The following is a 27,353-nucleotide window of genomic DNA, read 5'->3' on the forward strand; positions in this document are numbered from 1 at the left end:
TAAACATGCATTAGTTTCTTCCAGAAATTGGTTAAGACTCCCCCTTTCAAGTCTATGGGTACTAAAAAAAAAAAATCAGATGCCATAATTATAATTCTTATAACGCATGAAGCATATACAGTATGGACTATGCTGTATACAGAAATCATAGGGCCCCTGTTACAGTAACTTCTAAATTGGTGGCTGGGGCCTAAGATCAGTTATTTTTGTCTTGATCAGGAAAGGTCGTATTTATGATTTAAAGGGAAAGTTCTGGATTTTTGGTTACTATGGTAGTATGTAAAGTGAACCGGTCAGCCGGACTTCATCCTTACCCCAATGCAATCAGTGATTGTAAATATTTTCTCAGAGCTGCAACTAGAAATATAAGTTTTAACACCACTATGTGTAGCTCCCAATAGAGATCTGCAGCTATGATTTTAAAGGGTTTGTTCTATTTAATAAAATAATTTTAAAAAAAATGTTTAGAATGGCATAAAAAGCAAAAAAGTAAAACTCACCCCATGAAACTCGAATAGTCTGCAACAGTTTACTTATTTATTGATTTTACTCAGCTATGTAGCGCCATTAATTCCACAGCGCTTTACATACATTAACATCATTGTCCCCAGTGGGGCTCACAATCTAAATTCCCTATCAGTATGTCTTTAAAATGTGGGAGGAAACCGGAGAACCCGGAGGAAACCCACGCAAACTCTGGGAGAACATACAAACTCCTTGCAGATGTTGTCCTTGATTGGATTTGAACCCAGGACCCCAGAGCTGCACGTTTCTCTCTCAACACTCAGCTAATGGCTGCTCAACCAATCACTAACTGCTTCAGTGTTCTGTCTCAGCCAGTGATTGGCTACTGTGGTCACATGCCTTTATTTAAATCTCTTTAAAGCTTTCACTATATTTCCTTGTTTTATCGATGTAAAACTTGAGATATTTTTTGTATCTCAATGTATGTTTTAGATTTCCACACTACTTCCTTCAGAAGATGATGTCTTATAAAAGAAAAAATTCACAAAACATTAAACATGTAGTACTAGGATTAGCCACATGGTGGCGCTATGACTCCAATCTTACTTTCCGTATAATTAAAAGTACTACTTGGGTCTATGATTATAAAAACAAAAATTATGTTTGTTGCTGTCATAAAAAACCTGCCCAAAATGTTAGTGCGCGTTTATTGAAAATGTTTTAACTCATTTTGAGAAATATTAGCAAATGGTAACATTTCACATTTTTGTATTAGCCGACGTGACAGGGATCCCTAAAAACAGTTTTCTGCAAAATCCTGTTTCTGATAAATTTTGCAGTGCTAGTTATTGTCACAGGCACAAATGAACGATCACTGATAGAAATCAGATCCTTTTCTAGTGAAATGCTGGTAATTCCATGCAAATGTTCAGCTCCTATATTGCCAAAGCCATAAAATGTAAGTGACCTCATTAAAAGGCTGATAAAATAAAGATGATTTGCCTGACTGTTTGGAATGCCAGTCTAGATGGCAAATGAGATTATCCCTTTAATGTAGACATTTAATTGTGCCACTAAGTGGTCTAAGAGATCACACATGTAATGTACTAGGATATACATGGATTTACTGCATGTTTGGCACATCTGGATCATTTAGGTGAACTGTGAAGTTCAAAGTAATTGTCTTTTAGTGAAATGTCATCCTGAACGTAAATCTTACACACATGAAATAATAGCATGAAAGTAGGTACTACAAACTGATTGCCAGAAAACTAAGGATGGGAAATTCAGGAAGAGATAGAGAAAGGACAAGGCTTGTGAGAGTAAACAGGACCTAACGGGTATACCAATGTAGAGCACAGGTGTGATTAATATTCCCATAGTTTTATTATACCTCTCATTTTTTAATCATTCTACAGATTTATTCACATATTATGACTGTGGAAGCTTTGTACAGTCTTTACCATTTATACTTTACAGCTAACCGTAAAGTGCTTTTAGATCCACTGAACCTTCAGCTGGTAACCTAGATAGTTATGCCCTTGTTTGATATTTATTATTACTTATTTTATTGTTTTATATATCGCTATCATATTGAGCAGCACTTTACAGACTTCACCACTGTCCCTGTTGGGGCTCACAATCTAAATTCCCTATCGGTAAGTCTTTGGAATGTGGGACGAAACCGGAGAATGCGAAGGAAACCCACGCAAACACGGGGAGAACATACAAACTCCTTGCAGATTGTTCTTGATAGGATTTGATCTCAGGAGCTGGAAAGGTGCTGCAAAGCCACTTTGCTGCCCATCTTGCACTTGTAATAGGCCATTGGCCCACACTGTACCACTTTATACTTCTATTTTTATAAAAGGCATGAAGAGGTTTTATAAAAAATTTTGCTTTGAAATTGTATAAATTGTCACAAAAAATTAACTCTTAGAACCATTATTCCTAGGAAAAAATATCTACGTAATATGGTGTTGTATAGAAGCACACAACAGCAACCCACAAAGTGTCTACAACTCTATAGAACCAAAGGGCCTCCACCTGCCAGCCTATGCACATGGCTGCTGTTTACTATGTTCACTTGTATAGCACCATCACATTCTGCAGCTCTTCACAGACATTAGCATCTCTGTCCCCTTTCGAGCTCAGAATCTAGATTCTCTATGTCTTTGGACTGCAGGATGAAACTGACACTAAAACAGGGAAAACATACAAATAGTTGGGTTCAGTTTGCTGGTTAATTTTTATATAGGCTAATTTTTAACAAAGTACACTTTAATTAATAGATCTTGGAATAAAAAATAAGTTCGATAATTGGATCTGTAAAACAAATTGGTTAATAAAATGTTCGTGTGCTGAAATAATCTTATAAATGTGCCTCTGCTGTGTACTGTGTAATGGCTGTGTCTGACCGTACAGGGACATGATCTGATCATACCACTTCTCCTGGGCAGGGAAGGAAGTAAAAGAGGATACAGACAGCACAGCAGAGGATCACAGCTGATTCTTTCTGTGAGGTAAAACATGTTCAAAACAAATATAAAATGCTTTACCTCACAGAAAGCTGCAGCTATGATCCCGTGCTGTAATGTCTGTATACTCTCTTTTTCTTCCTCCCCTGCCCTGGAGCTGTGGTATGATCAGATCATGATTCTGCAAGGTCAGACACGGCTATTACACAGTACACAGCAGGGGCACATTTATAAGATTATCTCGCCACAGGAATTTTTTTTAACACATCCAATTGTGGAAATGTATTATTATTCGAAGAACTTTGTTCATGGGAAAACCCCTTTAATGATTAAAGTGTGATTGAATGAGTTACCCTCCGTCCACTTTATAATATTCCTAAACAAATTCTATCACTCTTTAGGATCAATCATATAAGAAGAATATGCTCAAATGCTCTGGAAAACCTGCTCACAAATAATTATACACATGCCCTAATTGCAATGAACTTCGCGACAACCGCAGAACCGCCGCAATGCACAATGGAGATGTCATCCATATATCTAGGTTAATAAAATAGGCAATATTCTGATCTGGGGAATAGATATGGCCAAGAAGATTTGTATCATGTATCCATACAGATTTTCCCATTAGCGTGGAATACACAGAACAGCATTTCTACAGCAAATCGTGTCATTACATATATTAAAAACACCATAATCATATTTTTATTGAATTCCTACAGGGGTAAGGATTTATTATTCTTAAGTGAGGGGGAGAAGATTTCCCTTAATTCGTTTGATGAAGAGGCTCAGAAAGGCCCAGTGGAACTGCTCAGCAGCTTGGCGCAGACAGACATCAGCTCAGTGTACAGGCTGGGTGAGTCCTGGAGTCTACGACTACTGATACATTGATGAGTTACCGTTCACAGCAGCGGATGTTGATGTGACTGACATTGTACTACCTGTATACTGACAGAGGGATTCCATTACCCTTCTACTGTCTGGGGACCCTGCCAGGCTCACAATCTAATCCTCAGTCTGTTACGCCTCATTTCCTTTCATTCTCCTCCTCAGCACACCACATTGCATCCAGCGTCTCTCACTAATGCTCAGTTTACATGTGTCAACCCTGGCTGTTCACTAACCACCAAACAATTACATGAAAGGTGACAGGCAGTTCTTTAATAGCCTGTTTACACAGGCCGACTACACTTCCATTCACACAGATAGCTAAGAAGATTGTTCCGTTTGCATATAATATTGTTCTCGGCAGCACATATCCTGTTTTACAGGGCACTGTGCTGTCGAGAATGGTTTTTTTAACCCCTTAATGACCGCCAATACGTCTTTTAACTGACCTGAGATATAAGAGAATAGCATCCACATACTGGTGACAATCCAGCAGCTGTCAGCTGGACACTATAGCTGACAATTGCTGCATCAGCCATGGTCAGTGTTGTCACCATCCAAATCTGTTAGACCCCTTAGATGCTGCTATCAATAGTGACTACATCATATAAATGGTTAACAGTGTGTGGGGGCTTCATCTTTATCCCAATTGGTGCCCTCAGATCATGATTGTGTGGTCCTGATGTTTGCCATGGCAATTCATGACCAAATAGTGGCCTTAGAGTCTGACGGCTGTTGTAACCTGTTCAGAAGTCAGCGACATTTAGGTGGTAAAAATACACATTTTCATTTTTGTCATGCCACTTTGCATTAATTTCTGAAAATCACCTGAAGGGTTAATAAACTGCCTGACTGCAGTTTTCAATATGTCAGGGGGTGCTGTTTATAAAATGGTATCACTTTGGGGGGTTTCTCAATATATGGGACCCCTAAAGGCACTTCAAACATGGATAGGTCCCTAAAAAAATAAATTTTGTAAATTTCCTTGAAAAAATGAAAAATTACTGCTACATTTTGAAACCTCCTAAAATGCTAACAAAATAAAATAACATTTTACAAATGGTGCTGATGTAAAGCAGACATGTGGGAAATGTTATTTATCAATGTTTTGCTGTGGTATGACCATCTGGATTAAAGGGATAATCATTCAAAGTTTGAAAATTGTTAATTTTTTAACATTTTTCTCAAATTTCTGATATTTTTTGTAAATGAACACAAAACGTATTGATCTAAATGTACTATTATCATAAAGTATAATGTGTCATGAAAAAACATTCTCAAAATCACTGGGATTTGTTGAAGCGTTCCAGAGTTATTATCACATAAAGTGACACTGGTCAGATTTCAAAAATTTGGCTCCGTCACTAAGGGGTTGCTAATAATTAATCACTTTTTGCTCATTCGGATCCCTCCCATAGAACTAATCTAGTCCACTTGTCCTTCCTGTGAGTGTGAGATTTATCCCCATATATTTTGGAATATTTTAGGAAGAGACATAGGGAGTGGCATTCTATTGGAGCCTTTGGACTAAGGAAGCGGTTTATTAAAACAGTAATCCATTGATTTATAATTGAGACTATGTGTCTATTAATTGTTGTGCACTACGGTGTGTTTTAGATTCTTGAATAATCCTTTAAAGATAATGTTTGCTAAATAAAATTTATGTTTTGACTGATGAGAAGATACAAAAACACACAAGTATGATAATAATAGCTGTTTGGGTGAGAAAAAAAGATGACCGGTAACCTTCAGACCATGTTCACATGATCAAGATCAGGTTCTGCCATTTCAGTCTACAGGGATCCAGATGAGACAGATGAAACTAGGAAGACAAACTTTGTACTCCAGAGTTTCATCCATTTTCAACTTATACATTGCTAAGAGTTAAAAAAGTTCAGAGAGCTTACCAGCTTAAGTGAAAAAAAAAATGAATGAGAAAAATATGGATGCAACTAGGATGACCTGTGAAAAGAAATCAGTCCATTTCTCTGAAATGGTAACACTCACACGATCAGTCACATTATGCAAGTTAATAAACTCCAAACATGTCAGAAAGTACTGGTCATACAGTAAAATTGTAAAATTTACTACAGATAATTTACAGGGGGATTCTGTCAATTGAAAAAAATTTTGAGAGCGGAAAAAGTGATAAAATAGTTAAAATAATTATTTATAGAAAGCATTACTTATTTGGTAAGTTCTCTGCTCCTAAGCGGCATTAGTGCACCAGTGCTACTTGCGATTAGGTAATAATATGTCACATATAGTGATGAATGAAACAAAACGGTAAAGTTTGGGCTTCGTACTAGACTAGACACCTAGTTTACGTGCATGAACCGCGAACATGGACTTCTCCCGGAAAAGAGGGGTCCCCATGTCGCTTTTTTAAATTATTTAAATAAATAATTTTAAAAAACGGTGTGGGGTCTCCCCCATTTTTAATAACCAGCCAAGCTAAAGCAGAGAGCTGGTGGCTTAAATTCTTTGAATTCTCGGTCTGAGAAGGGCCATGGATATATGGCCCTCCCCAACCTAAAAATATCAGCCGCAGTCGCCTCAGAAAAGGCGCATCCATTAGATGCACCAATTCTGATGATTACCCAACTCTTCCCGTTTGCCCTGGTACATTGGCAAGCGGAGTAACATTTTGGAGTTTAAATCAGCTTTGTAATGTCAGCTGACATCAAGCCCAGGGGTTAGTAATGGAGAGGTATCTATCAGATGCCACCATTACTAAGCCCGTAGGGAAAATGAATAAAGAAAACACACAGAAAGAAGTCCTTTAATTGAGCAAAACAACACTCGACAAGTCCACTCTTTTTCCCATTTATTAACATAAAAATTAAAATGAAAAATCAAAGTAATTCTCACCTGTCTACCATTAATCCATAATGATGATGTCTCACGAAGAGCACCAACTCTGATACATCTGGTTGCATTGCTGAGCAGTGATATGAGTAATGTGATTGCTCAGCCTGGCAGACAGAATACAGTGAGCTTGGAGTGAGAACGTGGCTGCGGTGATGAGCGATGAAATTATTAAGGTTACCACCGGTCACTTGCAGCCGTATCCTCACACTCAGCTCTGGGTGATATTGCTATTATAACATTGGTTGAGTGGTGTGTGTGTAATTTTTGTGCTATCATGCAATGCATTGAAACTTTTGGTGACTTTTTTTTAGATGGCCTGGATCCAGTTGAAATATATCTGAAATCTTTGCCAGGTAAGATAGGTTGTATACCGTATATATAATTCATTACTTAATTAAATATTAAACAAGTAAACACGAAATGCAGTTTTTAAATGAAGGTCTTTATTGTTAAGGGAGAAATAAATCCAAAACTACAGGGCCCTGTGTGAAAAAGTGATTGCCCCCCAAACCTAATAACTGGTTGGGCCACCCATAACAGCAACAACTGCAATCAAACGTTTGTGATAATTGGCAATGAGTCTTTTACAACTCTCTGTAGGAATTTTGGCCCACTCATCTTGGAGGGTTTCCATGTATGAACCACCTTTTTAAGGTCATGCCACAACATCTCAATTAGATTATGTGTCAGGACTTTGAGTAGGCTACAGCAAAGTCTTTTGTTTTTCTTTAGCCATTCAGAGGTGGACTTGTTGGTGTGTTTTGGTTCATTGTCCTGCTGCCTAGTCTTAGTGTGCTTCAGCTTTAGGTCACAAATAGTGTTGAGCATTCCGATACTGCAAGTATCGGGTATCGGCCGATACTTGCTGTATCGGAATTCCGATACCGAGATCCGATATTTTTGTGATATCGGGTATCGGTATCGAAACAACATTAATGTAAAAATGTGTAAAAGAGAAAATTAAAATAAAAAATATTGCTATACTCACCTCTCCGACGCAGCCTGCACCTTACCGAGGGAAGCGGCAGCGTTCTTTGTTTAAAATTCGCGCTTTTCTTTCCTTTACGTGAGTCCCGGCTTGTGATTGGTTGCGTGCCGCCCATGTGACCAGGACGCAACCAATCACAGCAAGCCGTGACGTAATTTCAGGTCCTTCAGGATTTTAAAATTACGTTCCGGCGTTGTGATTGGTTGCGTCGCAGTCACATGGGCGACGCAACCAATCACAGCAAGCCGTGACGTAATTTCAGGTCCTTAAGGATTTTAAAATTACGTCCCGGCTTTGTGATTGGTTGCGTCGCAGTCACATGGGAGACGCAACCAATCACAAGCCGTGACGTCACGGGAGGCTGGACACGCGCGCATTTTAAAATGGGCGCGTGTCCAGCCTCCCGTGACGTCCCGGCTTGTGATTGGTTGCGCCGCGGTCAACCAATCACAAGCCGGGAGGCTGGACACGCGCCCATTTTAAAATTTTAAAATGCGCGCGTGTCCAGCCTCCCGGCTTGTGATTGGTTGACCGCGGCGCAACCAATCACAAGCCGGGACGTCACGGGAGGCTGGACACGCGCCCATTTTAAAAAGCGCGCGTGTCCAGCCTCCCGTGACGTCACGGCTTGTGATTGGTTAATGGCGGCCATGTTGCCGGGACGCGGACCAATCACAGCAAGCCGTGACGTAATTTCGTCACGGCTTGCTGTGATTGGTCCGCGTCCCGGCAACATGGCCGCCCTGACCAATCACAAGCCGGGACTTCACGTAACCAAGTAAAAGCGCGAATTTTAAACAAACAACGCTGCCGGTTCCCTCGCTGAGGTCCAGGCTGCGTCGGACAGGTGAGTATAGCGATATTTTTTATTTTAATTCTTTCTTTTACACATTTATATGGATCCCAGGGCCTGAAGGAGAGTTTCCTCTCCTTCAGACCCTGGGAACCATCAGGAATACCGTCCGATACTTGAGTCCCATTGACTTGTATTGGTATCGGGTATCGGTATCGGATTGGATCCGATACTTTGCCGGTATCGGCCGATACTTTCCGATACCGATACTTTCAAGTATCGGACGGTATCGCTCAACACTAGTCACTAGTCACTAGTCACAGATGACCGGACATTCTTCTTCAGGATTTTTTAGATTTTTTTGGTAGACAGCAAAATTCATGGTTTTATTTACCCCATCAAGTCTTTCAGGTCCTGAAGCAGCAAAACAGCCCCAGACCATCACACTATCACCACCATATTGTATTGTTGTTATGATGTTCCTTTTCTGAAATGCTGGGTTACTTCTACCAAAGGTTGTAATTGGACATACACCTTCCAAAAAGTACAACTTTTGTCTTGTCAGTCCGCAGAGTATTTTCCAAAAAGTCTTGGAGATCATCAAGATGTTTTCTGGCAAAATTGAGACGTGCCTTTATATTCATATTGCTCAGCAATGGTTTTCCTCTTGGAACTCTGCCATGCAGCCATTTTTGCCAAGTCTCTTTTTTATGATGGAGTCATGAACACAGACCTTAACTGAGGCAAGTAAGGTCTGCAGTTCTTGGATGATTCGTCGCTGCTCTCTTGCGGTAATTTGGATCGGCCAGCTACTCCTAGGAAGGTTTATCACTAGTGTTGAGCGATACCTTCCGATACTTGAAAGTATCGGTATCGGATAGTATCGGCCGATATCCGAAAAATATCGGATATCGCCGATACCGATACCCGATACCAATACAAGTCAATGGGACACAAGTATCGAAAGGTATCCTGGATGGTTCCCAGGGTCTGAAGGAGAGGAAACTCTCCTTCAGGCCCTGGGATCCATATTCATGTGTAAAATAAAGAATAAAAAAAAAAATAGGGATATAATCACCCTCTGACGCACCCTGGTAGTAACCGCTGTAACCGGCAGCCTCCGTTCCTAACAATGAGTGCCTGAAGGACCTTCGATGACATCGCGGCTTGTGATTGGTCGCAAGCCACGACGTCATCGAAGGTCTTTCACCCCTGCATTCTTAGGAACGGAGGCACCGCTAAGAGTAGGGGCCGCCGGACGGGTGAGTATATCAATATTTTTTATTTTTATTATTTATTTTATACATGAATATGGATCCCAGGGCCTGAAGGAGAGTATCCTCTCCTCCAGACCCTGGGAACCATACGCACCGCACACTTCCGATTCCGATTTCCGATATCACAAAAGTATCGGAACTCGGTATCGGAATTCCGATACCGCAAGTATTGGCCGATAGCCGATACTTGCGGTATCAGAATGCTCAACACTATTTATCACTGTTCCATGTTTTTGCCATTGTTGGATAATGGCTATCACTATAGTTTTCTGGAGTCACAAAGCTTTAGAAATGGCTATATAACCTTTTCCAGACTGATAGATCTCAATTACTTTGATTCTCATCTTCCCGAATTTCTTTGGACCGTGGCATGATCTGTAGCTTTGAGGACTTTTTGGTCTACTTCACTTTGTCAGGCAGAACCATTTAAGTGATTTCTTGATTGAGAACAGGTGTGGCAGTAGTCAAGCCTGGGTGTGGCTAGGGAATTTTAACTCATCTTCCTAAAGATGTGATAAACCACAGTTATTTTATGTTTACAGAGGGGAAGGCAATCACTTTTTTACACAGAGCCCTGCAGGTTTGGATTTATTTTTCCCTTAATAATAAAGACCTTAATTTAAAAACTGAAACTTGTGTTTCCTTTTGTTATCTTTGTCTAATATTTACATCTGTTTGGTGATCTGAAGCATTTAAGTGTGACAAACATGGAAAAGAATAGGAAATCAGGTAGGGGACAAACACTTTTTCACCCCTCTGTATTTATATATTGTTGTTTCTAAGCACAGTTTTATGTTTCAAATGTACTTGGGCAAGCTTTATTTACAGTATTAGTTATTTCCACTCCCTGTTACAGTTAACTTTCACATTCTTCTGTTTCCTTCTATGAGAGAACAGCACACTATGGTTAATTTCATAAACATAAGTTCTGTCTGTGGAGTGGATATAAACATACAGTCATATGAAAAAGTTTGGGCACCCCTATTAATCTTAAGCTTAATGTTTTATAAAAATTGTTTTTTTTGCAACAGCTATTTCAGTTTCATATATCTAATAACTGTTGGACACAGTAATGTTTCTGCCTTGAAATGAGGTTTATTGTACTAACAGAAAATGTGCAATCTGCATTCAAACAAAATTTGACAGGTGCATAAGTATGGGCACCCTTATCATTTTCTTGTTTTAAATACTCCTACCTACTTTTTACTGACTTACTAAAGCTTTTTTTTTGGTTTTGTAACCTCATTGAGCTTTGAACTTCATAGCTAGGTGTATGCAATCATGAGAAAAGCTACTTAAAGTGGCCACTTGCAAGTTGTTCTCCTGTTTGAATCTCCTCCAAAGAGTGGCATCATGGGCTCCTCAAAACAACTGTCAAATGATCCGAAAATAAAAATTATTCAACATAGTTGTTCAGGGGAAGGATACAAAAAGCTGTCTCAGAGGTTTAACCTGTCAATTTACACTGTGAGGAACATAGTAAGGAAATGGAAGAACACAGGTACAGTTCTTGTTAAGGTCAGAAGTGGCAGGCCAAGAAAAACATCAGAAAGGCAGAGAAGAAGAATGGTGAGATCAGTCAAGGACAATCCTCAGGCCACCTCCAGAAATCTGCAGCATCAACTTGCTGCAAATGGTGTCACTGTGCATCGGTCAACTATACAACGCACTTTGCACAAGGAGAAGCTGTATGGGAGAGTGATGCGAAAGAAGCTGTTTCTGCAAGCACGCTACAAACAGAGTCGGCTGAGGTATGCAAAAGCACATTTGGAGAAGCCAATTTCTTTTTGGAAGAAGGTCCTGTGGACTCATGAAACCAATATTGAGTTGTTTGGTAATACAAAAAGGCATTATGCATGGCGGCAAAAAAACACAGTGCGTTGTATAGTTGACCGATGCACAGTGACACCATCTGCAGCAAGTTGATGCTGCAGCTCTCTGGAGATGGTCTGAGGATTGTCCTTGACTGATCTCAAAATTCTTCTTCTCTGCCTTTCTGATGTTTTTCTTGGCCTGCCACTTCTGGCCTTAACAAGAACTGTACCTGTGTTCTTCCATTTCCTTACTATGTTCCTCACAGTGGAAATTGACAGGATAAATCTCTGAGACAGCTTTTTGTTTCCTTCCCCTGAACATCTATGTTGAATAATCTTTGTTTTCAGATCATTTGACAGTTGTTTTGAGGAGCCCATGATGCCACTCTTCAGAGGAGATTCAAACAGGAGAACAACTTGCAAGTGGCCACTTTAAGTAGTTTTTCTTATGATTGCATACACCTGGCTATGAAGTTCAAAGCTCAATGAGGTTACAAAACCAAAAAAGTGCTTTAGTAAGTTAGTAAAAAGTTGGTAGGAGAATTTAAAACAAGAAAATGATAAGGGTGCCCATACTTATGCACCTGTCAAATTTTGTTTGAATGCAGATTGCACATTTTCTGTTAGTACAATAAACCTCATTTCAAGGCAGAAACATTACTGTGTCCAACAGTTATTAGATATATGAAACTGAAATATCTGTTGCAAAAAAAACAATTTTTATAAAACATTAAGCTTAAGATTAATAGGGGTGCCCAAACTTTTTCATATGACTGTATATTTTCAAAAATATATATGTGCAGAAATAACCATGGTGAATTAGCCCATGACTAAGGGTGTGTATACACCTGAAACACGTCAGTTACGAGGCCTCGCCTTTTAATGTTTTAACCACATTTCAATAAAAAATCCATTTTATCCCTGGATGGTAGTGCCGATAGCTTTCCAGATTTTCATGTACTGAAATAATAAATGTAAAATAAATTTTCAAAATAAAAGATCCATATTGTAACGGGATCTACTGTGCTGTAGTACCTCTTTAGGTACCACCCCGTGTTTCAGGAGGTCCACTCTGCCTTGGCTGGATTCTGAATGAAGGACGCTGGCTGGAATTCCTTGGTTACATGGGTGCATATAAAATCTCACTGCTTCTCCACGTATTTCCAGTCTATCCACACTTTATTCGCAGCACACAGAATATATAACACAGATACAGAGGGCAGGCCAATAGAAAAACAGCAGGCCAGACATACATTACAATAGCCGCAGGTGGCTGGAGCCTGCCGATATTTACTGTGGGAATTACAAAGGTGGGGGAGGTCAGAACGAGAATATCTTGTCCAGAGGCGCATCCTGTGGACTGATGCATTTCCCATGGAACCTATTATACATACATATACTGCATAACATATTCTTGGTGCTGGGGGGTTCTGTAACACGGATCCCCTTTTCAGCGACGCGATCGGCATACACAGTCTGATCCTTAACGGATCGGTTTGGGGATGACCGAAGTTTATGGGGTTGGTACAAGTTCCATTTGTCGACTTAGTCCATCGGCGTTACCGTTTTGTTGGCCGGGTCTGTAGTGGATGGTGAAGTCCAGAGGTTGTAGGGCTAAACTCCACCGCAGTAATCTGGCATTGTCTCCGGAGACCCGATTAAGCCAGACTAGGGGATTATGGTCCGTTAGGAGGGAAAACTGTCGTCCATACAAATATGGTTGTAACCTTTTGAGTGCCCATACTATTGCCAGGCACTCCTTCTCAATGGCTGCATAGCTTACTTCACGGGGCAGTAGTTTCCAACTCAGGTAAGCTACCGTGTGTTCTTGGCCGGCCGGCCCGACTTGGCTCAGTACTGCCCCCAATCCAAACATAGAAGCGTCCGTGTGAACAAGGAAACATTTAGTTGGAAATCCAACCCGTGAGAAAACCTGGAGCAGGGCAGCCGCCACCGTCTCTGCCAGTATGTTAGATAACGCAACCTCCTCTGGATACAGTGTGGCATAATCTACCGCTGTCAATGTATACCTTTTCCCTGACGGACTGGGTTTGGCTAACGGCCCTATCAGATCGACCACTACTTGGCTAAATGGTTCCTCCACAATGGGGAGGGGGCATAATTTGGCCTTGCATCGATCTCCCCTCTTGCCAATGCACTGGCAACTGTCACAGGTCTGGCAGTACTGACGAACATCATAGGTTACCCTCGGCCAAAAGAAGTTTTGTGTCAGACGATGCCTGGTGCAACTGACGCCGAAGTGCCCGGCCAAGGGTATGTCATGAGAGATTCGCAGTAACTCCTGCCTGTACTTCTTGGGAACTACCAGCTGTTGTTTTATAGTGGGGCTCGTCCCTGTGTGGTGCTGCTCTGTGATCCGGTAGAGGAGTCCCTGCTTCCATATAAACTGTTCCCCTTCCAGTACCCCTCTCCCCTCTTGTGCCTTCCCACGATATCCCGCCAATGAAGGATCCACAGGTAACTCCCTCTTAAATTCATCTGATGTGGCCCAAGAAATGTGCCTGGCTATGGGAATACGTGTAGGGCTGGGATGTCTTACCTGGGCCTCCTCTGAGTGTGATTTCGCCTCCGCAGCTCGAGCTTGTCTCCGGGTAGTCACAGGATATGTCTCAGCCAGAGGGGCAACCGAGAAGGCAGACAACATGGGCCCCAAGTCATTTCCCAGCAAGACATCTGCGGGCAAATCCTCCATCAAGCCGACCTCAACAAGGCCATCCCCGACTCCCCAGTTCAGGTGAATCCGGGCTGTGGGCAGTCGTTGTATGGCTCCCCCTGCTACACGGACTGCCACTGTCCGGTCTGTCTTCTCTTGGTCCCGGACGAGATGAGGCTTCACACGGGTCAAAGTTGCCCCGGAATCTCTTAGTCCCTGCATACGCTTCCCATTAACCCACACGACCTGCCGATGCTGTTGTCGATTATCTGCCCGGGCTGCCTGCAAGGGGTCCATTTCATGCAGCACTTCCTCCATCTCTTCCACCCCTTGGTTAGTCGTAGCCCCCAATGTCGGGTAAACTTTGCCTTGGTAGCAGTGTACAGCGGCCCGGCTGAAGGTAGCTGTTCCTGCCTTTGGCCACTGGGTATGCTGAGTCCGGTTGGGACATTGTCTTTGCAGATGGCCCAGCTGACGGCAGGTGTGGCATCGCGCCCCAGGGGAACTGTGGTAGGCCGGGTTTCGAGCTGGTCCCCCTACAATCTTCGGTGGTTTGGGGCCCACCAGGTCCATGGGCAGACCCCTAGTGACCATCTTTAATCCGGACAACTGAGGCCTCCTGGCATCATGATGTTCATCGTCCAGATGAGTGGCTTCCTCAAGAGTCGTTGGCCGCCTGTCCCGAAGCTATTCCTGTGTCTCGGTGGTTAGTCCATTAAAGAATCGTTCTAACAAGACGAGCTGGAGGACGTCCTCCTTAGTGATTGCTTGGCTCCCTTGTCTTTATGCATGCTAATAAAGTTGAGTAGCCCTAGAGAAAAAAAAACTACTTCCTGTAGAGCCATACCTCTACATTCTTTGAAAAGCTGGCAGTAAAATCACATATTAAATACACATAGAATACATAGATATAAAGATGTCATGACAAATATATAGATACCTTATTTCACGAATTATAAGACGCACCGGATTATTAAACGCACCACAAATTTTGAGGAGAAAAATAGCAATGGTGGTGGTGGCTCAGGTGAAGCGGGGTCCCAGAGTCGCTGCTGGAGGAGGCAAGAGTGGAGCGTTGCTGCAGGCCGCAGGCTGGGATGAGGGGGTGTTCGGATGTGTAGCGTGCCACTGAGGGTGTTCGGTGCTGCGGGGGCTCTGCCGACATTTTGTGAAAGCTCAGAGCCCCTGCACTTACATGGTTTTCTATGCGGTGGACTCCAGGAAGATGGAGATCTCGGCACCAAGATCTCGGTAGATGAGATCTCAGTGTGGGCTCTGGCATAATTTTCTTAACTAGCAGAGGGAAAGCTGATGACTGGGGCAGATGTTTATACCAATGGAACTTTCCAGGCTATTAATATCAGCTCACAACTGTATACTTAGCCATTACTGGCTATTAAAATGGGGACCCCAAAAGCAAATGACGTTGGGTTCCCTGTCATGATCTCCATGGCCAGAGAACTAGCATAAGCCTCTAAGGAACAAGCTCTTGGAAGATGTAACTATACTGACCATGAACTAAACCTACCGCATCATCTAGAAGTAGCCAGGTAGCATGTCCTACTATTTATCCCTATATGCCCAGCGCCGGCCGGAGAACTAAATAATGCTAGCAGAGGGAAATATAAGACCTGACTCACCTCTAGAGAAATGCCCAAAAAAAAGGAGACAGAAGCCCCCCACATATATTGGCGGTGATATGAGATGAAACAACAAACGCAGCAGGAAAATAGTTTTAGCAAATTTGAGGTCCGCTTTCTAGATAGCAGAAGACAGAAAGCATACTTTCATGGTCAGTAGAAAACCCTAACAAAACACATCCAGAAATTACTTTAGGACTCTGGCATTAACTCATAATACCAGAGTGGCAATTCCTGATCAACAAGAGCTTTCCAGACACAGTAACGAAACTGCAGCTGTGAACTGGAACCAAAATACAAAAACAAAACATGGACGAATGTCCAACTTATCTAGTAGATGTCTGGGAGCAGGAACAAGCACAGAGAGGCTTCTGATAACATTGTTGACCGGCAAGCATCTAACAGTGAAGCCAGGTTATATAGCGACACCCAGATCTAATCAGAACAGGTGAACAGGGAAGATGATGTCACAAGTTCAATTCCACCAGTAGCCACCGGGGGAGCCCAGAATCCAAATTCACAACAGTACCCCCCCCTCAAGGAGGGGGCACCGAACCCTCACCAGAACCACCAGGGCGATCAGGATGGGCCCTATGAAAGGCACGAACCAGATCAGAGGCATGAACATCAGATGCAGTGACCCAAGAATTATCCTCCTGGCCATATCCCTTCCACTTGACCAGATACTGGAGTCTCCGTCTGGAAACACGAGAGTCTAAGATTTTCTCCACAACGTACTCCAACTCACCCTCAACCAACACCGGAGCAGGAGGCTCAACGGAAGGCACAACCGGTGCCTTATACCTGCGCAATAACGACCGATGAAAAACGTTATGAATAGAAAAGGATGCAGGGAGGTCCAAACGGAAGGAAACAGGGTTAAGAATCTCCAATATTTTATACGGACCGATGAACCGAGGCTTAAACTTAGGAGATGAGACCCTCATAGGGACAAAACGAGAAGACAACCACACCAAATCTCCAACACAAAGCCGAGGACCAACACGACGGTGACGGTTGGCAAAAAGCTGAGTCTTCTCCTGGGACAACTTTAAATTGTCCATCACCTGCCCCCAGATATGATGCAATCTCTCCACCACCGCATCCACTCCAGGACAATCCGAGGATTCCATCTGACCGGAGGAAAATCGAGGATGGAACCCCGAATTACAGAAAAACGGGGAAACCAAGGTGGCAGAGCTGGCCCGATTATTGAGGGCGAACTCCGCCAATGGCAAAAAAGCAACCCAATCATCCTGGTCAGCAGACACAAAACACCTCAGATATGTCTCCAGGGTCTGATTAGTCCGCTCGGTCTGGCCATTAGTCTGAGGGTGAAAAGCAGACGAAAAAGACAAATCTATGCCCATCCTAGCACAAAATGCCCGCCAAAATCTAGACACAAATTGGGTTCCTCTGTCAGAAACGATATTCTCAGGAATACCATGCAAACGAACAACATTTTGAAAAAACAGGGGCACCAACTCGGAAGAAGAAGGCAATTTGGGCAGGGGAACCAAATGAACCATCTTAGAAAAACGGTCACACACCACCCAGATGACAGACATCTTCTGAGAAACAGGCAGATCTGAAATAAAATCCATCGAGATGTGTGTCCAAGGCCTCTTAGGAATAGGCAAGGGCAACAATAATCCACTAGCCCGAGAACAACAAGGCTTGGCCCGAGCACAAACGTCACAAGACTGCACAAAGCCTCGCACATCTCGTGACAGGGAAGGCCACCAGAAGGATCTTGCCACCAAATCCCTGGTACCAAAAATTCCAGGATGACCTGCCAACGCAGAAGAATGCACCTCAGAGATGACTTTACTGGTCCAATCATCAGGAACAAACAGCCTATCAGGCGGACAACGATCCGGTCTATCCGCCTGAAACTCCTGCAAGGCCCGCCGCAGGTCTGGAGAAACGGCTGACAAGATAACTCCCTCCTTAAGAATACCTGTGGGGTCAGAGTTGCCAGGTGAATCAGGCTCAAAACTCCTAGAAAGGGCATCCGCCTTAACATTCTTAGAACCTGGTAGGTACGATACCACAAAATTAAACCGAGAAAAAAATAATGACCAGCGCGCCTGTCTAGGATTCAGGCGCCTGGCGGTCTCAAGATAAATCAAATTTTTGTGGTCAGTCAATACCACCACCTGATGTCTGGCCCCCTCGAGCCAATGGCGCCACTCCTCAAGCGCCCACTTCATGGCCAAAAGCTCCCGATTCCCAACATCATAATTCCGCTCAGCGGGCGAAAATTTACGGGAAAAGAAGGCACAAGGCCTCATCACGGCGCAGTCAGAACTTTTCTGCGACAACACTGCCCCAGCTCCGATCTCAGAAGCGTCGACCTCAACCTGAAAAGGAAGAGTCACATCAGGCTGACGCAACACAGGGGCAGAAGAAAAACAGCGCTTAAGCTCCTGAAAGGCCTCCACAGCATCAGGGGACCAATTAGCAACATCAGCACCCTGTCTAGTCAAATCGGTCAATGGTTTAACGACATCCGAAAAACCAGAAATAAATCGACGATAAAAGTTGGCAAAGCCCAAAAATTTCTGAAGACTTTTAAGAGAAGAGGGCTGCGTCCAATCACAAATAGCTTGAACCTTGACAGGATCCATCTCAATGGAAGAGGGAGAAAAAATATATCCCAAAAAGGAAATTCTCTGAACCCCAAAAACGCACTTAGAACCCTTGACACACAGAGAATTAGACCGCAAAACCTGAAAAACCCTCTTAACTTGCCGGACATGAGAGTCCCAGTCATCCGAAAAAATCAGAATATCATCCAGATACACTATCATAAATTTATCCAAAAAATCGCGGAAAATATCATGCATAAAGGACTGGAAGACTGAAGGGGCATTAGAAAGACCAAAAGGCATCACCAAATACTCAAAGTGGCCCTCGGGCGTATTAAATGCGGTTTTCCACTCATCCCCCTGCCTGATCCGCACCAAATTATACGCCCCACGGAGATCAATCTTAGAGAACCACTTGGCCCCCTTTATGCGAGCAAACAAATCAGTCAGCAACGGCAATGGGTATTGATATTTAACCGTGATTTTATTCAAAAGCCGATAATCAATACATGGTCTCAAAGAGCCGTCTTTTTTTGACACAAAGAAAAAACCGGCTCCTAAGGGAGATGACGATGGACGAATATGTCCCTTTTCCAAGGACTCCTTTATATATTCTCGCATAGCAGTATGTTCAGGCACAGACAGATTAAATAAACGACCCTTTGGGTATTTACTACCCGGGATTAAATCTATAGCACAATCGCACTCACGGTGCGGAGGTAGTGAACCAAGCTTGGGTTCTTCAAAGACGTCACGATAGTCAGACAGGAACTCAGGGATTTCAGAGGGGATAGATGAAGAAATGGACACCAAAGGTACGTCCCCATGAGTCCCCTTACATCCCCAGCTCAACACAGACATAGCTCTCCAGTCAAGGACTGGGTTGTGAGACTGCAGCCATGGCAATCCCAGCACCAAATCCTCATGTAGATTATACAGCACTAGAAAACGAATAGTCTCCTGGTGATCCGGATTAATACACATAGTCACTTGTGTCCAGTATTGTGGTTTATTATTAGCCAATGGGGTGGAGTCAATCCCCTTCAGAGGAATAAGAGTTTCCAAAGGCTCTAAATCATACCCACAACGATTGGCAAAGGACCAATCCATAAGACTCAAAGCGGCGCCAGAGTCGATATAGGCGTCAGTAGTAATAGATGACAAAGAGCAAATCAGGGTCACAGACAAAATAAATTTAGACTGTAAAGTGCCAATGGAAACGGATTTATCAAGCTTTTTAGTACGCTTAGAGCATGCTGATATAACATGAGTAGAATCCCCACAATAGAAACACAACCCATTTTTCCGTCTAAAATTCTGCCGCTCGCTTCTGGACAGAATTCTATCACACTGCATGCTTTCTGGCGTCTTCTCAGTGGACACCGCCAGATGGTGCACTGGTTTGCGCTCCCGCAGACGCCTATCGATCTGAATGGCCATTGTCATGGACTCATTCAGACCCGCAGGCACAGGGAACCCCACCATAACATCCTTAATGGCATCAGAGAGACCCTCTCTGAAAGTAGCCGCCAAGGCACACTCATTCCACTGAGTAAGCACAGACCATTTACGGAATCTTTGGCAGTAAATTTCAGCTTCATCTTGCCCCTGCGATAGGGACATCAAAGTTTTTTCTGCCTGAAGTTCCAAATGAGGTTCCTCATACAGCAAGCCCAAGGCCAAAAAAAACGCATCCACATTGCGCAACGCAGGATCCCCTGGTGCCAATGCAAAAGCCCAGTCTTGAGGGTCGCCGCGGAGCAAGGAAATCACAATCCCAACCTGCTGTGCAGGGTCTCCAGCAGAACGAGATTTCAGGGACAAAAATAGCTTACAATTATTTCTAAAATTCTGAAAGCTAGATCTATTCCCTGAGAAGAATTCCGGCAAAGGAATTCTCGGCTCAGATACCGGAGCATGAATAATAAAATCTTGCAAATTTTGTACTTTCGTGGTGAGATTATTCAAACCTGCAGTTACACTCTGAAGATCCATTATTAACAGGTGAACACAAAGCCATTCAAAGATTATAAGGAGAGAGAAAAAAAAGAAAGACTGCAGCATAGACAGACTGGCAAGTGATCCAATCAAGAGCACAGAGGAAAAAAAAAAAAAAAACTCTCAGCAGACTTCTTATTTCTCTCCTTTCTCAACCAAGGATTTTAACCCTTTAGTGGGCCGGTCAAACTGTCATGATCTCCATGGCCAGAGAACTAGCATAAGCCTCTAAGGAACAAGCTCTTGGAAGATGTAACTATACTGACCATGAACTAAACCTACCGCATCATCTAGAAGTAGCCAGGTAGCATGTCCTACTATTTATCCCTATATGCCCAGCGCCGGCCGGAGAACTAAATAATGCTAGCAGAGGGAAATATAAGACCTGACTCACCTCTAGAGAAATGCCCAAAAAAAAGGAGACAGAAGCCCCCCACATATATTGGCGGTGATATGAGATGAAACAACAAACGCAGCAGGAAAATAGTTTTAGCAAATTTGAGGTCCGCTTTCTAGATAGCAGAAGACAGAAAGCATACTTTCATGGTCAGTAGAAAACCCTAACAAAACACATCCAGAAATTACTTTAGGACTCTGGCATTAACTCATAATACCAGAGTGGCAATTCCTGATCAACAAGAGCTTTCCAGACACAGTAACGAAACTGCAGCTGTGAACTGGAACCAAAATACAAAAACAAAACATGGACGAATGTCCAACTTATCTAGTAGATGTCTGGGAGCAGGAACAAGCACAGAGAGGCTTCTGATAACATTGTTGACCGGCAAGCATCTAACAGAGAAGCCAGGTTATATAGCGACACCCAGATCTAATCAGAACAGGTGAACAGGGAAGATGATGTCACAAGTTCAATTCCACCAGTAGCCACCGGGGGAGCCCAGAATCCAAATTCACAACAGTTCCCCTATAATTAATAACCAGCAAAGGCTATGCAGACAGCTGTAGGCTGATATTAATAGCCTAGGAAGGGACCATGGCTACTGCCCCCCAGGTAAAAACATGAGCTCTCAGCTGCCCCAGAAAAGGCGCATTTCTGAAATATGCCAATTCTGCCACTTAGACTCGCTCTTCTCACTTGCTCTGTAGCGGTGGCAAATTGGGTAATAGTTGGGGGTTGATGTCACCTTTGTATTGTCAGGTGACATCAAACCCCGAGGTTAGTAATGGATTGGAATCAATAAGATGCCCCCATTACTAACCCCATAGTCATATTGTATAAAAAGACACACACAAAGAATAATGTCCTTTAATTAAAAGAATGACAAAGATTACTTTAATGAATCTTAATTAAACCATACTTACGACATCGCCTATTCCAACGACACCATTGTCTTCTGTAAAAGAATTGAAACAAAAAAAAACAATATCCTTCACCTGTCTGTCGTTCTGTCCTAAGCCGTAATCCATGTCTGGGGGAAAAACAGGTTTCAACCTGGACAGTGCTAAGATGAGACCCTCCAGGTTGAGAACCACTGATGAATGAGCCGCTGCAGCATAAGTGACTAACGGTGACGTCATTGAGGTTACTGCCGGTCACTGAGGCTGCGCTCCCAGTCAGGCTGAACTGTGGTGACCTCGGTGAAATCCCAGCTAGCACCATGAGAAAGTCGCAAGGTGCAGAGGCGAGTTCACCGCTGTGCACCGGGAGACTTTCACTGTGGTGAATTTGAACTGTGGTGAACTTGTCTCTAAACCGTGCGACTTTCTCACGGTGCTAGCTGGGTTTTCACCGAGGTTACCACAGTTCAGCCTGGCTGGGAACACAGCGTCAGTGACATCACCACTGGTCACTGATGCTGCACTCGCAGTAGCTCATTCACCAGTAGTTCTCAGCCTTGATGGTCACATCTTGGCACCGTCCAGGTTGAAAACTGTTTATCACCAGGCATGTATTATGGCATAGGACAGAACAAAGGATAGGCGAGGGATATTGTTGTTTTTTCATTTTTGTTTTATTACAGGAGATGAGGGATTCAGTGGAATTAGGCATTAGGTGAGCATAGCTGTGTTTGTTATTTTTAAATAAAAATGGAACAGTGTGTTTTGATTTATTTCTAATAAAAGACTTTATTCTGGCTGTGAGTTTATTTACCATGTAACTAAAGGATTAGTAATGGATAGTTGTCTTGTAGACGCCTCTCTATTACTAAACCATCGGCTTGACATATTAAGCCCACTTTCCACCCCTACAGGGCAAGTGGGAAGAGCCAAAGTGCCAGAATTGGACATCGAATAGGTGTGCCTTTTCTGAGCAGCTGCGGGCTGCTATTTTTAGGCAAGGTGGGGGCCAATATCTATGGACCCTAACCAGCCTGAGATTACCAGCCCCCAGCTGTTTGCTTTAGCAAGGCTGGTCGTCAAAAATGGGGGCGACCCTACGCCTTTTTTTATTTATTTAAATCATTTAAAAATACGGCCTGGGGATCCCTCTATTCTTGATAACCAGCCTTGCTGAAGCTGACAGCTGAGGGTTGCAGCCCCCAGATGTGAGTTTTGCCTAGCTGGTTATCAAAAATATAGGGGAACCCACTCTGTTTTTTTTTTTATATTTATTTACCGCGCCGGAGTCGGCTAATGAATCCTCCCATCAGCCAATCCTGCTCTCACTGTTATTATTGGCAGCAGGCGTTGAATGATGGGAGCTGTAGTCCCATCAACTGACACCAGTGACTGGAGGTACACTTTATACCTCCGATCACAGCTGAGCACTCACACTGTCTTTTGACAGAGTGGGAACCGTGGCTCTCTGACCGGTGGAGATGATTTCATCGCCGATCAGAAGCAGTGTTTGCCGCAATGCCATGCCCATGACAGCGTCAAAAACACCAGTGTTGGGGCAGCCGAACCCGAATAGTAACACGGACTGCCTGGTTAAGTCTGTGTTCGGTGTCCATGCCTGAACAGTAGGTGTTCGTTACGGACGCTGAATTTTACTGTTCGAGTTCACCCATCTCTAATGGAAAATGTAATTTATTATTCTTTGCACTTTTGATGCAATGAAGATTTTTTTATATAATGTTTTTATTTGAAAATTATGCTGACACAATTTTACAAATTAATTAGTCAGCCAATATTTATATTATTATTTGAATAAGCTTGTATAATGATAATATTCATGGTTTAATTCAACATATTTTGATTTTTTTAACTGAGATCGTGTTTAAAATACATCTAACTGGTAAAATGGTTGTCACAATCTATACTAAAACTATATTGTACTTTTTCAGGTGGAATGGAAGAGTTTGGTGAAACACAGATTTCAGATAGCTGGGAGGAAATTGTAGCTTTAAGTGAATCTTCTAAATGCAGTATATCTGAAAAGTCCAGTCCAGATTCTGAATGGAGATACGTAGTTGAAGGCTTCCATGTTCATGGACAGGAAGATATTGATGACCCGAAATTCTTTGTTGATTTAAATGCCGGAGATCTAGAAGACTCTGAAGTTTTTGATCCTGTGTTGACCTTCCTCAATAAAGAAGGCTATGATTCTCATTTCCTGCCCTTATATGACCTTTCTATGTCTTTTCTAAACTCAACATTTTATGGGTTTTCAGAAGAAGAAGACTTGGTAATGTACCTGGAAACATCCCGGAACTGGGCAAAAAGGAATAACATGTCTTGGGCACACATACGATGTTGTTTCCTTCTGGGACGGATTTGTGCCAAGAGGATGAAGCTATCCCAGGCAAGAGTTTACTTTGAAGAAGCCTTAAGTGCCATTAGCCATGGATTTCTAGATTTGCAACTTTTGGCTGCTTTGTATGGGAATTTATCTGCTATCTACTTGAAGCAAAATTTGAAATCTAAGCAAGAACTTTTGCTGGAAAAAGCTGCCAGTCTTCTAACTTGCATATGTCAGCATAACTTTAGTTCAGAGAATGAGCTTGAGGTGCTAAAATATGTTTTTAGGAAAGCTGTAATTGTTAACAATGCCTCCTTAGAATCTCGTACTTGCTTCCTCATATTCCGGTTGCTATATCAGTTAGGAAGGCATGATGATGCCCTACCATTTCTGGAACGCTTGCAATTTCTTCTTATTACTTCTTGTTCCCAAACTTTGAATTCCAGTACAAGTGTAATGCCCATTTTAAGTTACTTGTATGATAAAAAATACCTGCCTCATGTTGCTTTGGCATCAGCCAGACTGTACAAATTCATTGGCAAGAAAATTATGCCATCTCTTTTGTGGAGAGTTGGTGTAATTATGCAAAATATATCCAAAATTATGGGTTCTCCACTAAAAGGCAATCATATTCCAGCTCAAGCTGCTCCTTATTTAAAACATGCATTATCCTCTTCTTATGAAAGTGGCGATATAAAAGCTCAAAGAACACTATGTTTCCTTTTAGCCAAGCTCTACCTCCAGCAAAGTCTTCTATCTGGTGCCATTAGTTATACTAAAAGGGCTGTTGAACTAGGAAGATGGACCAGTGAAGAAGAAACTTTTGAATCTTCTCTGTTTTTAGGTTGGTTATATATTTTGAGTGGCCATTTTGATCAAGCTTGCCATATTTTAATGCCTCTTTTAGACTCTATGCAGGAAACTGACAGTACTACTCAGTGTGGTGTTGTGCATAATCTACTTGCAAATGCACAGAAGAGGAATAAAAAGGTACATGAATCTTCAAGAGGGTACTCATATGCCCTTAAAATGGCTACTGAAACAGGCAACAGAAGAAACCAAGCCATAGCCCTAGGAAACCTTGGGTCATTGGCTGTGTCCTGCCAAGCTTTTATTATGGCAGAGAAATATTTTGTTAAGTCTGTCCAGCTTTTTATAGATGTTCAGGACAGCGGTGATGCAGAAAGAGAGTTAGCCCAGGTTCTGCACTGGTTAGGGAAAATTCTGATTGAACAGCGAAAGCTTGAAGATGGCAAAGCCTGTTTTGAACTCGCATTGCTATTTGCTATGAAGTCCAATAACTTAAAAAGTAAGTACCAATTATTTAATATTTACTAAAAAAAATCCTATTTTGCAAAAACTATACTTACAAGAGATATTGAAATTGCAACACATTTCTTTTAGCCATTCTGTTAGAAGTTTTATCTTCTTAAGTTTGTAAACTAAAATTGTGATCGCATCTTATAGAAAATAATTCAGAAGTGTGAGACTTCGTAATTGTGTTAGCCATATGTTTTTGGAAATTAATCTGTCCCAGGACACTCTGAGGAGATTTTATCAATGCCGGCATTTTGTATGTTTTCATCCTATTGTCCAATGTAGAAGAGATGCCAAATATATTAACAATTGCATCCATTTTAATAAATGTGATGAATTTGGCGCATCTTTTGGACAGTACATGCACTAGAAAATGAAATTTATGCCAACCATGAGTAAATTTCAGCTACAATGTACACCATTTTTCTTTCTTACGATATAGTAAATTTGTTGCATTACGATATGGGCAACTAGATTATTACAAAGGATGGAAGGCCTCTCATATGATGAGAGGTTGGTAAAGTTGGGCTTGTTCAGCTTAGAAAACAGACGCCTCAGAGGGAATCTCATTTACATGTATAAATATATGTGTGGCCACTACAAAGGACTGGCACTTGACTTATACTGAGGACTAGGGGGCACTCATTACGGGTGGAAGAAAGGTGATTCTGGAAGCTAAATAGGAAAGGGTTCTTTACAGTTAGAGCAGTCAGACTGTGGAATGCCGTACCACAAGAGGTAGCAATGGCACACTCTATAACATCTTGTAAAAAATGGGATGGATGAGTTTCTCAATACACATAACATTATATGTTATAGTTAAATTAATAACAAAAATGACAAAATGTATAATTGTTAGGGAAAGGTTGAACTTGGTGGACCTAGGTTTTTTTCAACCTATATAACTATGATACACCATGCCCCCTTTTGCTAAAACCCATCCACTTTTTGAAAAAGTACTGGAACGGCCACAAATGGGCAACAAGTTATGAAGTAAAGTTATCTAAAAATACCAATTACCACAAATTTTGAGAGATTTTGATGCCAATTTCCTAGCATACAGAAGCCATGGAAAAGTTGATCAACAGTTGAAGGAGGTCTGCCAGCCCAAATTGACAGTATAAACTAAGCAAATAACCTTGTAGTTGATATAGCACTTATAAAAATTAAAAAAATCACAGTTTTAGTGTTTTAATTGCTGCCGCTATTTATCAGATACTGAAGTTTAGTCAAACATACTGATGAAGATGGTTGGTGCACACTTGGCGTTGCCAAAGAGGTTCAGTGCACCATTCCACCCACTGGTGATTGACAGCTCTGACTGGCCTGGGTTTTGTCTGCTCAATTCAGACAAGCCAGCGCTGTTAGGGCTAGCGAAATGCACCGAGTATAGATAGGTAGCTACAAGGTGCGTTCGCAGCCCAGGGTCCACCATGCAGAGATATCTGCTGCTAAGTAACGGCGGATAACCTTTGAGCTCACACATGGGTTAAGCTTCACCCTGTATGAACTGGAAGCAATCTCTGTTGCCTCACAGAATCACGGTGTACACAAAAATATTACCCTAACTAGGGTTGTGATTGCTCTGGAACTCTTCTGTGCTAACCGCACACATGAAGGGACCAGATGCTAAGCCAAGGCTAATTGCCCCATTGACCCTAGCTGCCTGCCTGAGTGTACAGTCCCAAAGCTACAGCCTCATACCACATATATACTGAGTGGTAGAGTATCCACTGGCATAAGCCAAACACATTTGATACTAGTGCATGGCCGTGCGGCCATGCAAACCTTTTATAGTTGCAGCTCTTCAGGACCTTCCTGGTGCACCAATGGGAGCTGCTACAGGACCTGAGCGTGAGACCCCCGACCTCCAATGAGAGGTCCTCCCGTGGGCATGCTCAGTGCATGAAAAGCAGG

At 42.5% G+C, this 27,353-nt stretch overlaps 1 protein-coding gene across 9 annotated transcripts in view; it reads left to right on the forward strand.

Moving 5' to 3' along the window:
- SH3TC2 (SH3 domain and tetratricopeptide repeats 2) overlaps positions 1-27,353 on the forward strand; it is a 167,378-nt gene that overhangs the window by 102,372 nt on the left and 37,653 nt on the right. For all 9 annotated transcript variants that reach the window (XM_077265771.1, XM_077265773.1, XM_077265774.1 and 6 more), the window contains 3 exons: positions 3,665-3,798; positions 7,013-7,054; positions 23,725-25,428. In XM_077265771.1, coding sequence (XP_077121886.1) covers positions 3,665-3,798; positions 7,013-7,054; positions 23,725-25,428 — 1,880 coding nt within the window. The remainder of the gene's footprint in view (positions 1-3,664; positions 3,799-7,012; positions 7,055-23,724; positions 25,429-27,353) is intronic.

This window comes from Ranitomeya variabilis, chromosome 5 (genome assembly GCF_051348905.1).
Source record: "Ranitomeya variabilis isolate aRanVar5 chromosome 5, aRanVar5.hap1, whole genome shotgun sequence".
NCBI classification, from domain to species: Eukaryota; Metazoa; Chordata; class Amphibia; order Anura; family Dendrobatidae; genus Ranitomeya; species Ranitomeya variabilis.